The sequence below is a fragment of the Carcharodon carcharias genome, chromosome 2 (assembly GCF_017639515.1).
Source record: "Carcharodon carcharias isolate sCarCar2 chromosome 2, sCarCar2.pri, whole genome shotgun sequence".
Lineage (NCBI taxonomy): Eukaryota > Metazoa > Chordata > Chondrichthyes > Lamniformes > Lamnidae > Carcharodon > Carcharodon carcharias.
The window spans coordinates 238674777-238691321 of NC_054468.1; the positions used below are offsets into that span (position 1 = coordinate 238674777).

At 58.1% G+C, this 16545-nt stretch overlaps 1 protein-coding gene across 1 annotated transcript in view; it reads right to left on the reverse strand.

Annotated features, from left to right (window-relative positions):
* Positions 1-16545, reverse strand: part of preb (prolactin regulatory element binding) — a 145311-nt gene that overhangs the window by 81095 nt on the left and 47671 nt on the right. Inside the window, exons 3-4 of the mRNA XM_041208720.1 lie at positions 2823-3040; positions 1050-1130 (exon numbers count right to left, since the gene is read on the reverse strand). Of these exons, the coding sequence (XP_041064654.1) occupies positions 1050-1130; positions 2823-3040 (299 nt within the window). The remainder of the gene's footprint in view (positions 1-1049; positions 1131-2822; positions 3041-16545) is intronic.

Genomic DNA, 16545 nt, shown 5'->3' on the forward strand with positions numbered 1-16545 from the left:
GTTAACGCTCAGCGCTACCGGAGTGGAGGCGGGAAGAGGGCGGGCGCTGATGTAAACGCCATTCTGAGTGTTCTATGTCATGTTGTAAAATAGATGTGAATGGAAATTTTGCTTCCTCATTGAACAATGGTCATATTCCAGTATGTTTAGTCTGAGCACTGAAGGGGAATTCTTTACCCTGGGGCAGAATTTTTAGCTTAGTGTGCAGGCGTGCACCCGACCCGCTCGACCTTAAAATAGCACGTGATGATGTCGCTCGCGCCATATTTCGGACAGGGGCACACGCAAAATTTGGAAGCGCACCCCCCGAGGCAGGAGCGTGGAATGAAAGCTCCCAGACAGCTGCTTCAGGGAGCTGAAGAGTTTAAAAGCAATAAATAAAGATCTTAAAAATCTGGAAAAAAATGTCCACGCATCAGGATCATTCACATGAACATATACATGATGGAAATTCTGTCCATACATGTTTATTTATTTGATGTTTAATAACAGAAACCTCATCCTGCCCATGGATGAGGTTTCATCAAAAACGCAAAGTCTGCCTGGCGGATTCACCCATCCGACAACCGTAAGGTTGGACAGACCACGGAAAATCCAGGGCAATTGGAACTTTAATGGGCTTCATTTCCCTCTTAATTATCGGGGGGTGCGCTTCCAAATTTTGCGCGTGCCCCTGACCGAAATATGGCGCGAGCGACATCATCACTTGCTATTTTAAGGTCGAGCGGGTCGGGTGCACGCCTGCACACTAAGCTAAAAATTCTGCCCCAGGGTAAAGAATTCCCCTTCAGTGCTCAGACTATACATACTGGAACATGACCATTGTTCAATGAGGAAGCAAAATTTCCATTCACGTCTATTTTACAACATGACATAGAACACTCAGAATGGAAAAGTAGTTTTGAGTCCTATGGCCCTCAGTACCTTTAATTGAAGAGATGGGAAAATTGAAATTCACCAACTGAGTAACATTCCACTAACCCCAATACTTTCTGTAGCCCAACACAATCTTTCACAGGCTAATGCTGGGAAATTACTGGAAATCAAACCTTGTTGTCAGGACTGATGTCCAAATCTTCAACCTCTCCATCATGAGCCCGGAAGTCAAAACGTTTCTTCATACTTGGGAACTGTGGTTGGAAAAGTATTCACTGTTTGAATTCATATTTAAACATTTCATTATTAATTTCATTCATATTTAAACATTTCCCCTTTAATTCTCCTCTTCAAGGTACGAACAACACCAAAACCATTGTCCTTGTTCCACATACACCAGCAGTCTCCAAGGTCTCTCACAAGTCTGTCAGTAGGATATTGACCGTGGGGGGAGGGTGGTGGGAAGGGAAGGGAAAAGGAAATGGGAGATTGACTCAGGGGTCAGGAGCAGGGAACCTGGATGATATTTTGTGTCTCTAACGCTGGAAACTGAGGCCAGTCGGAGCTCTCAATCACTTCTCAGCTGGCATCGGCTATTTTAATGCAGATCTGGAATAAAACCAGAGGCCTTTATGGTTTAGAAGCCAATTCCACACTGGGCAGCCCTGGTCTGCAGATCAGTTTCTATGACTCCCGCTATATTACATGTATCTATTTCTATTCATTCACGGGATGTGGGCTTCGCTGGCTGGGCCAGCATTTACTGTCCATCCCTAGTTGCCCTTGAGAAGGTGGTGGTGAGCTGCCTTCTTGAACCGCTGCAGTCCACGTGGTGTAGGTACACCCACAGTGCTGTTAGGGAGGGAGTTCCAGGATTTTGACACAGCGACAGTGAAGGAACAGCAATATATTTCCAAGTCAGGATGGTGAGTGACTTGGAGGGGAAATTCCAGGTGGTGGTATTCCGATCTATCTGCTGCCCTTGTCTTTCTAGATGGTAGTGGTCGTGGGTTTGGAAGGTGCTGTCTAAGGAACCTTGGTGAGTTGCTGCAGTGCATTTTGTAGATGGTACACACTGCTGCTACTGTGCGTTGGTGGTGGAGGGAGTGAATGTTTGTGAACGGGGTGCGAATCAAATGGGCTGCTTTGTCCTGGATGGTGTCGAGCTTCTTCAGTGTTGTGGGAGCAAGTGGGGAGTATTCCATCACACTCCTGGCTTGTGCCTTGTAGATGGTGGACAGGCTTCGGGGAGTCAGGAGGTGAGTTACTTGTCGCAGGATTCCTAGCCTCTGACCTGTTCTTGTAGCCACAGTATTTATACAGCTAGTCCGGTTTGATTTCTGGTCAATGGCAACCCCCTGGATGTTGATAGCGGGAGATTCAGTGACGGTAATGCCATTGAATGTCAAGGGGTGATGGTTAGATTCTCTCTTGGTGGAGATGGTCATTGCTTGGCACTTGTGTGGTGCAAATGTTACTTGTCACTCGTCAGCCCCGAGCCTGGATACTGTCCAGGAATTGCGACATTTGGACATGGGCTGCTTCAGTATCTGAGGAGTCACGAATGGTATTGAACATTGTGCAAACATCAGTGAACATCCCCACTTCTGACCTTACGATGGAAAGAAGGTCATTGATGAAGCAGCTAAAGATGGTTGGGCCGAGGACACTACTCTGAGGAACTCCTATAGCAATGTCCAGGAGCTGAGATGACTGACCTCCAACAACCACAACCATCTTCCTTGTGCTAGGTATGACACCAACCAATGGAGTTTTCCCCGTGTTTCCCATTGACTCCAGTTTTGTGACAGTTTGCTAGGCAGAGACAACCCCAGTGTCTAACCAGATTGCCCAACATTCACAGTTCGGCTGCTTTCCTTCAAACTTTTCAAAGACAGGCACAATGAAGGCACATTAACTTTACTGAGATTTTGTCTTCTTTGTACCTCCCAAACCCGAATGAAGCCATCCACGCCCCCAGTGACGAGAAAGGAATGCTTCAAGTCAAAACGGACAGTTTTCTGAAGTGCATCTGTGCTGAAGTCAGTGTGTACGACATGAAGCGACTCTACCACCATTTCGGCCGTCTCATTCTGTAAGCCCCCGCTCGCGTCACCGGCCATTTTATTTCCAGCCTTTCGCTTCCTGGCTTCCGTCTTCTTCACTGCAGAAAGAGAGAGAGAGATGGTGGGAGTGAGAAAGCGGAGAGGAGGAACGAATGAGGAGAAGCAGATGAGAGGGGGAGCGAATGAGGAGCAGCAGAGAGGTGGAGTGAATGAGGAGCAGCAGCAGAGAGGGGGAGCGAATGAGGAGCAGCAGCAGAGAGGGGGAGCGAATGAGGAGCAGCAGCAGAGAGGGGGAGCGAATGAGGAGCAGCAGCAGAGAGGGGGAGCGAATGAGGAGCAGCAGCAGAGAGGGGGAGCGAATGAGGAGCAGCAGCAGAGAGGGGGATAGAATGAGGAGCAGCAGAGAGGGGGAGCGAATGAGGAGCAGCAGCAGAGAGGGGGAGCGAATGAGGAGCAGCAGCAGAGAGGGGGAGTGAATGAGGAGCAGCAGAGAGGGGGATAGAATGAGGAGCAGCAGGGACGGGGAGCGAATGAGTAGCAGCAGAGAAGTGGAGTGAATAAGGAGAAGCAGCAGAAAGGGGGAGTGAATGAGTAGCAGCAGAGAGGGGGAGTGAATGAGGAGCAGCAGCAGAGAGGAGGAGTGAATGAGGAGCAGCAGAGAGAGGGAGCGAATGAGGAGCAGCAGAGAGGGGGAGCGAATGAGTAGCAGCAGAGAAGTGGAGTGAATAAGGAGAAGCAGCAGAAAGGGGGAGTGAATGAGTAGCAGCAGAGAGGGGGAGTGAATGAGGAGCAGCAGCAGAGAGGGGGAGCGAATGAGGAGCAGCAGAGAGGGGGAGCGAATGAGGAGCAGCAGAGAGGGGGAGCGAATGAGGAGCAGCAGAGAGGGGGAGCGAATGAGGAGCAGCAGCAAAGAGGGGGAGCGAATGAGGAGCAGCAGAGAGGGGGAGCGAATGAGGAGCAGCAAAGAGGGGGAGCGAATGAGCAGCAGCAGCAGAGAGGGCGAGCGAATGAGCAGCAGCAGCAGAGAGGGCGAGCGAACGAGCAGCAGCAGCAGAGAGGGCGAGCGAACGAGCAGCAGCAGCAGAGAGGGCGAGCGAATGAGGAGCAGCAGAGAAGTGGAGTGAATAGGGAGAAGCAGAGAGGGGGAGCGAATGAGGAGCAGCAGAGAGGGGGAGCGAATGAGGAGCAGCAGAGAGGGGGAGCGAATGAGCAGCAGCAGAGAGGGGGAGAGAATGAGGAGCAGCAGAGAGGGGGAGCGAATGAGGAGCAGCAGAAGAGAGGGGGAGTGAATGAGGAGCAGCAGAGAGGGGGAGTGAATGAGAAGCAGCAGAGAGGGGGAGTGAATGAGGAGCAGCAGAGAGGGGGAGTGAATGAGGAGCAGCAGAGAGGGGGAGTGAATGAGGAGCAGCAAAGAGGGGGAGCGAATGAGCAGCAGCAGCAGAGAGGGCGAGCGAATGAGCAGCAGCAGCAGAGAGGGCGAGCGAACGAGCAGCAGCAGCAGAGAGGGCGAGCGAATGAGGAGCAGCAGAGAAGTGGAGTGAATGAGGAGCAGCAGAGAGGGGGAGCGAATGAGGAGCAGCAGCGGAGATGGGGAGTGAATGAGGAGCAGCAGAGAAGGGGAGTGAATGGGGGCAACAGAGAGGGGGAGCGAATGAGGAGCAGCAGCAGAGAGGGCGAGCGAATGAGGAGCAGCAGAGAAGTGGAGTGAATGAGGAGAAGCAGAGAGGGGGAGCGAATGAGGAGCAGCAGAGAGGGGGAGCGAATGAGCAGCAGCAGAGAGGGGGAGCGAATGAGCAGCAGCAGAGAGGGGGAGTGAATAAGCAGCAGCAGAGAGGGGGAGCGAATGTGCAGCAGCAGAGACGGGGAGCGAATGAGGAGCAGCAGAGAGGGGGAGCGAATGAGGAGCAGCAGAGAGGGGGAGCGAATGAGGAGCAGAAGCGGAGATGGGGAGTGAATGAGGAGCAGCAGAGAAGGGGAGTGAATGAGGGGCAACAGAGAGGGGGAGCGAATGAGGAGCAGCAGCAGAGAGTGCGAGCGAATGAGGAGCAGCAGAGAAGTGGAGTGAATGAGGAGAAGCAGAGAGGGGGAGCGAATGAGGAGCAGCAGAGAGGGGGAGCGAATGAGGAGCAGCAGAGAGGGGGAGCGAATGAGCAGCAGCAGAGAGGGGGAGCGAATGAGCAGCAGCAGAGAGGGGGAGCGAATGAGCAGCAGCAGAGAGGGGAAGCGAATGTGCAGCAGCAGAGAGGGGGAGCGAATGAGGAGCAGCAGAGAGGGGGAGCGAATGAGGAGCAGCAGAGAGGGGGAGCGAATGAGGAGCAGCAGAGAGGGGGAGCGAATGAGGAGCAGCAGAGAGGGGGAGCGAATGAGGAGCAGCAGAGAGGGGGAACGAATGAGGAGCAGCAGAGAGGGGGAGCGAATGAGGAGCAGCAGAGAGGGGGAGCGAATGAGGAGCAGCAGCAGAGAGGGGGAGCGAATGAGTAGCAGCAGAGAGGGGGAGCGAATGAGGAGCAGCAGAGAGGGGGAGCGAATGAGGAGCAGCAGAGAGGGGGAGCGAATGAGGAGCAGCAGAGAGGGGGAGCGAATGAGGAGCAGCAAAGAGGGGGAGCGAATGAGGAGCAGCAGAGAGGGGGAGAGAATGAGGAGTAGCAGAGAGGGGGAACGAATGAGGAGCAGCAGAGAGGGGGAACGAGAGAGGAGCAGCAGAGAGGGGGAACGAGTGAGGAGCAGCAGAGAGGGGGAATGAATGAGGAGCAGCAACAGAGAGGGGGAGCGAATGAGGAGCAGCAACAGAGAGGGGGAGCGAATGAGGAGCAGCAGCAGAGAGGGGGAGCGAATGAGGAGCAGCAGCAGAGAGGGGGAGCGAATGAGGAGCAGCAGCAGAGAGGGGGAGCGAATGAGGAGCAGCAGCAGAGAGGCGGAGCGAATGAGGAGCAGCAGAGAGGGGGAGTGAATGCGGAGCAGCAGAGAGGGGGAGTGAATGAGGAGCAGCAGAGAGGGGGAGTGAATGAGGAGCAGCAGAGAGGGGGAGTGAATGAGGAGCAGCAGAGAGGGGGAGTGAATGAGGAGCAGCAGAGAGGGGGAGTGAATGAGGAGCAGCAGAGAAGGGGAGTGAATGAGGAGAAGCAGAGAGGGGGAACGAATAAGGAGCAGCAGAGAGGGGGAACGAGTGAGGAGCAGCAGAGAGGGGGAATGAATGAGGAGCAGCAACAGAGAGGGGGAGCGAATGAGGAGCAGCAACAGAGAGGGGGAGCGAATGAGGAGCAGCAGCAGAGAGGGGGAGCGAATGAGGAGCAGCAGCAGAGAGGGGGAGCGAATGAGGAGCAGCAGCAGAGAGGCGGAGCGAATGAGGAGCAGCAGAGAGGGGGAGTGAATGAGGAGCAGCAGAGAGGGGGAGTGAATGAGGAGCAGCAGAGAGGGGGAGTGAATGAGGAGCAGCAGAGAGGGGGAGTGAATGAGGAGCAGCAGAGAGGGGGAGTGAATGAGGAGCAGCAGAGAAGGGGAGTGAATGAGGAGAAGCAGAGAGGGGGAACGAATAAGGAGCAGCAGAGAGGTGGAGCGATTGAGGAGCAGCAGAGAGGGGGAGTGAATGAGGAGCAGCAGCAGAAGGGGGAGCGAATGAGGAGCAGCAGAGAGGGGGAGCGAATGAGGAGCAGCAGAGAGGGGGAGCGAATGAGGAGCAGCAGCAGAGAGGGGGAGCGAATGAGGAGCAGCAGCAGAGAGGGGGAGCGAATGAGGAGCAGCAGCAGAGAGGGGGAGCGAATGAGGAGCAGCAGCAGAGAGGGGGAGCGAATGAGGAGCAGCAGCAGAGAGGCGGAGCGAATGAGGAGCAGCAGAGAGGGGGAGTGAATGAGGAGCAGCAGAGAGGGGGAGTGAATGAGGAGCAGCAGAGAGAGGGAGTGAATGAGGAGCAGCAGAGAGGGGGAGTGAATGAGGAGCAGCAGAGAGGGGGAGTGAATGAGGAGCAGCAGAGTGGGGGAGTGAATGAGGAGCAGCAGAGAAGGGGAGTGAATGAGGAGAAGCAGAGAGGGGGAGTGAATGAGGAGCAGCAGAGAGGGGGAACGAATAAGGAGCAGCAGAGAGGTGGAGCGATTGAGGAGCAGCAGAGAGGGGGAGTGAATGAGGAGCAGCAGCAGAAGGGGGAGCGAATGAGGAGCAGCAGAGAGGGGGAGTGAATGAGGAGCAGCAGAGAGGGGGAGCGAATGAGGAGCAGCAGAGAGGGGGAGTGAATGAGGAGCAGCAGAGAGGGGGAGTGAAAGAGGAGCAGCAGAGAGAGGGAGTGAATGAGGAGCAGCAGAGAAGTGGAGTGAATGAGGAGAAGAAGAGAGGGGGAGTGAATGAGGAGCAGCAGAGAAGTGGAGTGAATGAGGAGCAGCAGAGAGGGGGAGCGAATGAGGAGCAGCAGAGAGGGGGAGTGAATGAGGAGCAGCAGAGAGGGGGAGTGAATGAGGAGCAGCAGAGAGGGGGAGCGAATGAGGAGCAGCAGCGGAGAGGGGGAGTGAATGAGGAGCAGCAGAGAAGGGGAGTGAATGAGGGGCAACAGAGAGGGGGAGCGAATGAGGAGCAGCAAAGAGGGGGAACGAATGAGGAGCAGCAGCAGAGAGGGCGAGCGAATGAGCAGCAGCAGAGAAGTGGAGTGAATGAGGAGAAGCAGAGAGGGGGAGCGAATGAGGAGCAGCAGAGAGGGGGAGCGAATGAGGAGCAGCAGAGAAGTGGAGTGAATGAGGAGCAGCAGAGAGGGGGAGCGAATGAGCAGCAGCAGAGAGGGGGAGCGAATGAGCAGCAGCAGAGAGGGAGAGCGAATGAGCAGCAGCAGAGAGGGAGAGAGAATGACGAACAGCAGAGAGGGGGAGCGAATGAGGAGCAGCAGAGAGCAGGAGCGAATGAGGAGCAGAGAGGGGGAGCGAATGAGGAGCAGCAGGGAGGGGGAGCGAATGAAGAGCAGCAGGGAGGGGGAGCGAATGAGGAGCAGCAGGGAGGGGGAGCGAATGAGGAGCAGCAGGGAGGGGGAGCGAATGAGGAGCAACAGGGAGGGTGAGCGAATGAGGAGCAGCAGCAGAGAGGTGGAGCGATTGAGGAGCAGCAGAGAAGGGGAACGAATGAGGAGCAGCAGAGAATGGGAACGAATGAGGAGCAGCAGAGAGGGGGAGCGAATGAGGAGCAGCAGAGAGGAGGAGTGAATGAGGAGCAGCAGCAGAGAGGGGGAGCGAATGAGGAGCAGCAGCAGAGAGGCGGAGCGAATGAGGAGCAGCAGAGAGGGGGAGAGAATGAGGAGCAGCAGAGAGGGGGAGCGAATGAGGAGCAGCAGAGAGGGGGAGTGAATGAGGAGAAGCAGAGAGGGGGAGCGAATGAGGAGCAGCAGCAGAGAGGCGGAGCGAATGAGGAGCAGCAGCGAGGGGGAGCGAATGAGGAGCAGCAGAGAGGGGGAGCGAATGAGGAGCAGCAGAGAGGGGGAGTGAATGAGGAGAAGCAGAGAGGGGGAGCGAATGAGGAGCAGCAGAGAGGGGGAACGAATGAGCAGCAGCAGAGAGGGAGAGAGAATGAGGAGCAGCAGAGAGGGGGAGCGAATGAGGAGCAGCAGAGAGGGGGAGCGAATGAGGAGCAGCAGAGAGGGGGAGCGAATGAGGAGCAGCAGAGAGGGGGAGCGAATGCGGAGCAGCAGGGAGGGGGAGCGAATGAGGAGCAGCAGGGAGGGGGAACGAATGAGGAGCAGCAGGGAGGGGGAGCGAATGAGGAGCAGCAGGGAGGGGGAGCGAATGAGGAGCAGCAGGGAGGGGGAGCGAATGAGGAGCAGCAGGGAGGGGGAGCGAATGAGGAGCAGCAGGGAGGGGGAGCGAATGAGGAGCAGCAGCAGAGAGGTGGAGCGATTGAGGAGCAGCAGAGAAGGGCAACGAATGAGGAGCAGCAGAGAATGGGAACGAATGAGGAGCAGCAGAGAGGGGGAGCGAATGAGGAGCAGCAGAGAGGGGGAGTGAATGAGGAGCAGCAGCAGAGAGGCGGAGCGAATGAGGAGCAGCAGAGAGGGGGAGCGAATGAGGAGCAGCAGAGAGGGGGAGTGAATGAGGAGCAGCAGAGAAGGGGAGTGAATGAGGAGCAGCAGAGAGGGGGAGTGAATGAAGAGCAGCAGCAGTGAGGCGGAGCGAATGAGGAGCAGCAGAGAGGGGGAGCGAATGAGGAGCAGCAGAGAGGGGGAGCGAATGAGGAGCAGCAGAGAGGGGGAGTGAATGAGTAGCAGCAAAGAGGGGGAGTGAATGAGTAGCAGCAAAGAGGGGGAGTGAATGAGTAGCAGCAGAGAGGGGGAGCGAATGAGTAGCAGCAGAGAGGGGGAGTGAATGAGGAACAGCAGAGAGGGGGAGTGAATGAGGAGCAGCAGAGAGAGGGAGTGAATGAGTAGCAGCAGAGAAGTGGAGTGAATGAGCAGCAGCGGAGAGGGGTAGTGAATGAGGAGCAGCAGAGAAGGGGAGTGAATGAGGGGCAGCAGAGAAGGGGAGTGAATGAGGGGCAGCAGAGAAGGGGAGTGAATGAGGGGCAGCAGAGAGGGGGAGCGAATGAGGAGCAGCAAAGAGGGGGAATGAATGAGGAGCAGCAGCAGAGAGGGCGAGCGAATGAGGAGCAGCAGAGAAGTGGAGTGAATGAGGAGAAGCAGAGAGGGGGAGCGAATGAGGAGCAGCAGAGAGGGGGAGCGAATGAGCAGCAGCAGAGAGGGGGAGAGAATCAGGAGCAGCAGAGAGGGAGAGCGAATGAGCAGCAGCAGAGAGGGGGAGCGAATGAGGAGCAGCAGAGAGGGGGAGCGAATGAGGAGCAGCAGCAGAGAGGCGGAGCGAATGAGGAGCAGCAGCAGAGAGGGGGAGCGAATGAGGAGCAGCAGCAGAGAGGGGGGGTGAATGAGGAGCAGCAGCAGAGAGGCGGAGCGAATGAGGAGCAGCAGAGAGGGGGAGTGAATGAGGAGCAGCAGAGAGGGGGAGTGAATGAGGAGCAGCAGAGAGGGGGAGTGAATGAGGAGCAGCAGAGAGAGGGAGTGAATGAGGAGCAGCAGAGAGAGGGAGTGAATGAGTAGCAGCAGAGAAGTGGAGTGAATGAGGAGAAGCAGAGAGGGGGAGCGAATGAGGAGCAGCAGCGGAGAGGGGGAGTGAATGAGGAGCAGCAGAGAAGGGGAGTGAATGAGGAGAAGCAGAGAGGGGGAACGAATAAGGAGCAGCAGAGAGGTGGAGCGATTGAGGAGCAGCAGAGAGGGGGAGTGAATGAGGAGCAGCAGCAGAGAGGGGGAGCGAATGAGGAGCAGCACCAGAGAGGGGGAGCGAATGAGGAGCAGCACCAGAGAGGGGGAGCGAATGAGGAGCAGCAGAGAGGTGGAGTGAATGAGGAGAAGCAGAGAGGGGGAACGAATGAGGAGTAGCAGAGAGGGGGAACGAATGAGGAGCAGCAGAGAGGGGGAACGAATGAGGAGCAGCAGAGAGGGGGAACGAATGAGGAGCAGCAGAGAGGGGGAACGAATGAGGAGCAGCAGAGAGGGGGAACGAATGAGGAGCAGCAGAGAGGGGGAGCGAATGAGGAGCAGCAGAGAGGGGGAGCGAATGAGGAGCAGCAGCAGAGAGGGGGAACGAATGAGGAGCAGCAGCAGAGAGGGGGAGTGAATGAGGAGAAGCAGAGAGGGGGAGCGAATGAGGAGCAGCAGAGAGCGGGAGCGAATGAGCAGCAGCAGAGAGGGAGAGAGAATGAGGAGCAGCAGAGAGGGGGAGCGAATGAGGAGCAGCAGAGAGGGGGAGCGAATGAGGAGCAGCAGAGAGGGGGAGCGAATGAGGAGCAGCAGAGAGGGGGAGCGAATGAGGAGCAGCAGGGAGGGGGAGCGAATGAGGAGCAGCAGGGAGGGGGAGCGAACGAGGAGCAGCAGGGAGGGGGAACGAACGAGGAGCAGCAGGGAGGGGGAACGAACGAGGAGCAGCAGAGAGGGGGAACGAACGAGGAGCAGCAGAGAGGGGGAACGAACGAGGAGCAGCAGAGATGGGGAACGAACGAGGAGCAGCAGAGAGGGGGAACGAACGAGGAGCAGCAGAGAGGGGGAACGAACGAGGAGCAGCAGAGAGGGGGAACGAACGAGGAGCAGCAGAGAGGGGGAACGAACGAGGAGCAGCAGAGAGGGGGAACGAACGAGGAGCAGCAGAGAGGGGGAACGAACGAGGAGCAGCAGAGAGGGGGAACGAACGAGGAGCAGCAGAGAGGGGGAACGAACGAGGAGCAGCAGAGAGGGGGAACGAACGAGGAGCAGCAGAGAGGGGGAACGAACGAGGAGCAGCAGAGAGGGGGAACGAACGAGGAGCAGCAGAGAGGGGGAACGAACGAGGAGCAGCAGAGAGGGGGAACGAACGAGGAGCAGCAGAGAGGGGGAACGAACGAGGAGCAGCAGAGAGGGGGAACGAACGAGGAGCAGCAGAGAGGGGGAACGAACGAGGAGCAGCAGAGAGGGGGAACGAACGAGGAGCAGCAGAGAGGGGGAACGAACGAGGAGCAGCAGAGAGGGGGAACGAACGAGGAGCAGCAGAGAGGGGGAACGAACGAGGAGCAGCAGAGAGGGGGAACGAACGAGGAGCAGCAGAGAGGGGGAACGAACGAGGAGCAGCAGAGAGGGGGAACGAACGAGGAGCAGCAGAGAGGGGGAACGAACGAGGAGCAGCAGAGAGGGGGAACGAACGAGGAGCAGCAGAGAGGGGGAACGAACGAGGAGCAGCAGAGAGGGGGAACGAACGAGGAGCAGCAGAGAGGGGGAACGAACGAGGAGCAGCAGAGAGGGGGAACGAACGAGGAGCAGCAGAGAGGGGGAACGAACGAGGAGCAGCAGAGAGGGGGAACGAACGAGGAGCAGCAGAGAGGGGGAACGAACGAGGAGCAGCAGAGAGGGGGAACGAACGAGGAGCAGCAGAGAGGGGGAACGAACGAGGAGCAGCAGAGAGGGGGAACGAACGAGGAGCAGCAGAGAGGGGGAACGAACGAGGAGCAGCAGAGAGGGGGAACGAACGAGGAGCAGCAGAGAGGGGGAACGAACGAGGAGCAGCAGAGAGGGGGAACGAACGAGGAGCAGCAGAGAGGGGGAACGAACGAGGAGCAGCAGAGAGGGGGAACGAACGAGGAGCAGCAGAGAGGGGGAACGAACGAGGAGCAGCAGAGAGGGGGAACGAACGAGGAGCAGCAGAGAGGGGGAACGAACGAGGAGCAGCAGAGAGGGGGAACGAACGAGGAGCAGCAGAGAGGGGGAACGAACGAGGAGCAGCAGAGAGGGGGAACGAACGAGGAGCAGCAGAGAGGGGGAACGAACGAGGAGCAGCAGAGAGGGGGAACGAACGAGGAGCAGCAGAGAGGGGGAACGAACGAGGAGCAGCAGAGAGGGGGAACGAACGAGGAGCAGCAGAGAGGGGGAACGAACGAGGAGCAGCAGAGAGGGGGAACGAACGAGGAGCAGCAGAGAGGGGGAACGAACGAGGAGCAGCAGAGAGGGGGAACGAACGAGGAGCAGCAGAGAGGGGGAACGAACGAGGAGCAGCAGAGAGGGGGAACGAACGAGGAGCAGCAGAGAGGGGGAACGAACGAGGAGCAGCAGAGAGGGGGAACGAACGAGGAGCAGCAGAGAGGGGGAACGAACGAGGAGCAGCAGAGAGGGGGAACGAACGAGGAGCAGCAGAGAGGGGGAACGAACGAGGAGCAGCAGAGAGGGGGAACGAACGAGGAGCAGCAGAGAGGGGGAACGAACGAGGAGCAGCAGAGAGGGGGAACGAACGAGGAGCAGCAGAGAGGGGGAACGAACGAGGAGCAGCAGAGAGGGGGAACGAACGAGGAGCAGCAGAGAGGGGGAACGAACGAGGAGCAGCAGAGAGGGGGAACGAACGAGGAGCAGCAGAGAGGGGGAACGAACGAGGAGCAGCAGAGAGGGGGAACGAACGAGGAGCAGCAGAGAGGGGGAACGAACGAGGAGCAGCAGAGAGGGGGAACGAACGAGGAGCAGCAGAGAGGGGGAACGAACGAGGAGCAGCAGAGAGGGGGAACGAACGAGGAGCAGCAGAGAGGGGGAACGAACGAGGAGCAGCAGAGAGGGGGAACGAACGAGGAGCAGCAGAGAGGGGGAACGAACGAGGAGCAGCAGAGAGGGGGAACGAACGAGGAGCAGCAGAGAGGGGGAACGAACGAGGAGCAGCAGAGAGGGGGAACGAACGAGGAGCAGCAGAGAGGGGGAACGAACGAGGAGCAGCAGAGAGGGGGAACGAACGAGGAGCAGCAGAGAGGGGGAACGAACGAGGAGCAGCAGAGAGGGGGAACGAACGAGGAGCAGCAGAGAGGGGGAACGAACGAGGAGCAGCAGAGAGGGGGAACGAATGAGGAGCAGCAGAGAGGGGGAACGAACGAGGAGCAGCAGAGAGGGGGAACGAACGAGGAGCAGCAGAGAGGGGGAACGAACGAGGAGCAGCAGAGAGGGGGAACGAACGAGGAGCAGCAGAGAGGGGGAACGAACGAGGAGCAGCAGAGAGGGGGAACGAATGAGGAGCAGCAGAGAGGGGGAACGAATGAGGAGCAGCAGAGAGGGGGAACGAATGAGGAGCAGCAGAGAGGGGGAACGAATGAGGAGCAGCAGAGAGGGGGAACGAATGAGGAGCAGCAGAGAGGGGGAACGAATGAGGAGCAGCAGAGAGGGGGAACGAATGAGGAGCAGCAGAGAGGGGGAACGAATGAGGAGCAGCAGAGAGGGGGAACGAATGAGGAGCAGCAGAGAGGGTGAGCAAATGAGGAGCAGCAGAGAGGGGGAGCGAATGAGGAGCAGCAGGGATGGGGAGCGAATGAGGAGCAGCAGGGAGGGGGAGCGAATGAGGAGCAGCAGGGAGGGGGAGCGAATGAGGAGCATCAGCAGAGAGGTGGAGCGATTGAGGAGCAGCAGAGAGGGGGAGTGAATGAGGAGCAGCAACAGAGAGGCGGAGTGAATGAGGAGCAGCAGCAGAGAGGCGGAGCGAATGAGGAGCAGCAGAGAGGGGGAGCGAATGAGGAGCAGCAGAGAGGGGGAGTGAATGAGGAGCAGCAGCAGAGAGGCGGAGCGAATGAGGAGCAGCAGAGAGGGGGAGCGAATGAGGAGCAGCAGAGAGGGGGAGCGAATGAGTAGCAGGAGAGAGGGGGAGTGAATGAGAAGCAGCAGAGAGGGGGAGTGAATGAGGAGCAGCAGAGAGGGGGAGTGAATGAGGAGCAGCAGAGAGAGGGAGTGAATGAGTAGTAGCAGAGAAGTGGAGTGAATGAGGAGAAGCAGAGAGGGGGAGTGAATGAGGAGCAGCAGAGAGGGGGAGCGAATGAGCAGCAGCGGAGAGGGGGAGTGAATGAGGAGCAGCAGCAGAGAAGGGGAGTGAATGAGGGGCAGCAGAGAGGGGGAGCGAATGAGGAGCAGCAAAGAGGGGGAATGAATGAGGAGCAGCAGCAGAGAGGGCGAGCGAATGAGGAGCAGCAGAGAGGGGGAGCGAATGAGCAGCAGCAGAGAGGGGGAGCGAATGAGGAGCAGCAGAGAGGGGGAGCGAATGAGGAGCAGCAGAGAGGGGGAGCGAATGAGGAGCAGCAGAGAGGGGGAGCGAATGAGGAGCAGCAGAGAGGGGGAGCGAATGAGGAGCAGCAGAGAGGGGGAACGAATGAGGAGCAGCAGAGAGGGGGAGCGAATGAGGAGCAGCAGAGAGGGGGAGCGAATGAGGAGCAGCAGAGAGGGGGAACGAATGAGGAGCAGCAGAGAGGGGGAGCGAATGAGGAGCAGCAGAGAGGGGGAGCGAATGAGGAGCAGCAGAGAGGGGGAGCGAATGAGGAGCAGCAGCAAAGAGGGGGAGCGAATGAGGAGTAGCAGAGAGGGGGAACGAATGAGGAGCAGCAGCAGAGAGGGGGAACGAATGAGGAGTAGCAGAGAGGGGGAACGAATGAGGTGCAGCAGAGAGGGGGAACGAATGAGGAGCAGCAACGGAGAGGGGGAGCGAATGAGGAGCAGCAACAGAGAGGCGGAGCGAATGAGGAGCAGCAGCAGAGAGGGGGATAGAATGAGGAGCAGCAGCAGAGAGGGGGAGCGAATGAGGAGCAGCAGCAGAGAGGGGGAGCGAATGAGGAGCAGCAGCAGAGAGGGGGGGTGAATGAGGAGCAGCAGCAGAGAGGGGGGGTGAATGAGGAGCAGCAGCAGAGAGGCAGAGCGAATGAGGAGCAGCAGAGAGGGGGAGTGAATGAGGAGCAGCAGAGAGGGGGAGTGAATGAGGAGCAGCAGAGAGGGGGAGTGAATGAGGAGCAGCAGAGAGAGGGAGTGAATGAGGAGCAGCAGATAGAGGGAGTGAATGAGTAGCAGCAGAGAAGTGGAGTGAATGAGGAGAAGCAGAGAGGGGGAGCGAATGAGGAGCAGCAGCGGAGAGGGGGAGTGAATGAGGAGCAGCAGAGAAGGGGAGTGAATGAGGAGAAGCAGAGAGGGGGAACGAATAAGGAGCAGCAGAGAGGTGGAGCGATTGAGGAGCAGCAGAGAGGGGGAGTGAATGAGGAGCAGCAGCAGAGAGGGGGAGCGAATGAGGAGCAGCACCAGAGAGGGGGAGCGAATGAGGAGCAGCAGAGAGGGGGAGCGAATGAGGAGCAGCAGAGAAGGGGAGCGAATGAGGAGCAGCAGAGAGGGGGAGCGAATGAGGAGCAGCAGCAGAGAGGGGGAGCGAATGAGGAGCAGCACCAGAGAGGGGGAGCGAATGAGGAGCAGCACCAGAGAGGGGGAGCGAATGAGGAGCAGCACCAGAGAGGGGGAGCGAATGAGGAGCAGCACCAGAGAGGGGGAGCGAATGAGGAGTAGCAGAGAGGGGGAACGAATGAGGAGCAGCAGAGAGGGGGAACGAATGAGGAGCAGCAGAGAGGGGGAACGAATGAGGAGCAGCAGAGAGGGGGAACGAATGAGGAGCAGCAGAGAGGGGGAGCGAATGAGGAGCAGCAGCAGAGAGGTGGAGCGATTGAGGAGCAGCAGAGAAGGGGAACGAATGAGGAGCAGCAGAGAAGGGGAAGCGAATGAGGAGCAGCAGAGAGGGGGAGTGAATGAGGAGCAGCAGCAGAGAGGGGGAGCGAATGAGGAGCCGCAGAGAGGGGGAGTGAATGAGGATCAGCAGAGAGGGGGAGTGAATGAGGATCAGCAGAGAGGGGGAGCGAATGAGGAGCAGCAGAGAGGGGAAGCGAATGAGGAGCAGCAGAGAGGGGGAGTGAATGAGGAGCAGCAGAGAGGTGGAGTGATTGAGGAGCAGCAGAGAGGGGGAGCGAATGAGGAGCAGCAGCAAAGAGGGGGAGTGAATGAGGAGCAGCAGAGAGGGGGAGCGAATGAGGAGCAGCAAAGAGGGGAAGCGAATGAGCAGCAGCAGCAGAGAGGGCGAGCGAATGAGCAGCAGCAGCAGAGAGGGCGAGCGAATGAGCAGCAGCAGCAGAGAGGGCGAGCGAATGAGCAGCAGCAGCAGAGAGGGCGAGCAAATGAGCAGCAGCAGCAGAGAGGGCGAGCGAATGAGCAGCAGCAGCAGAGAGGGCGAGCGAATGAGCAGCAGCAGCAGAGAGGGCGAGCGAATGAGCAGCAGCAGCAGAGAGGGCGAGCGAATGAGCA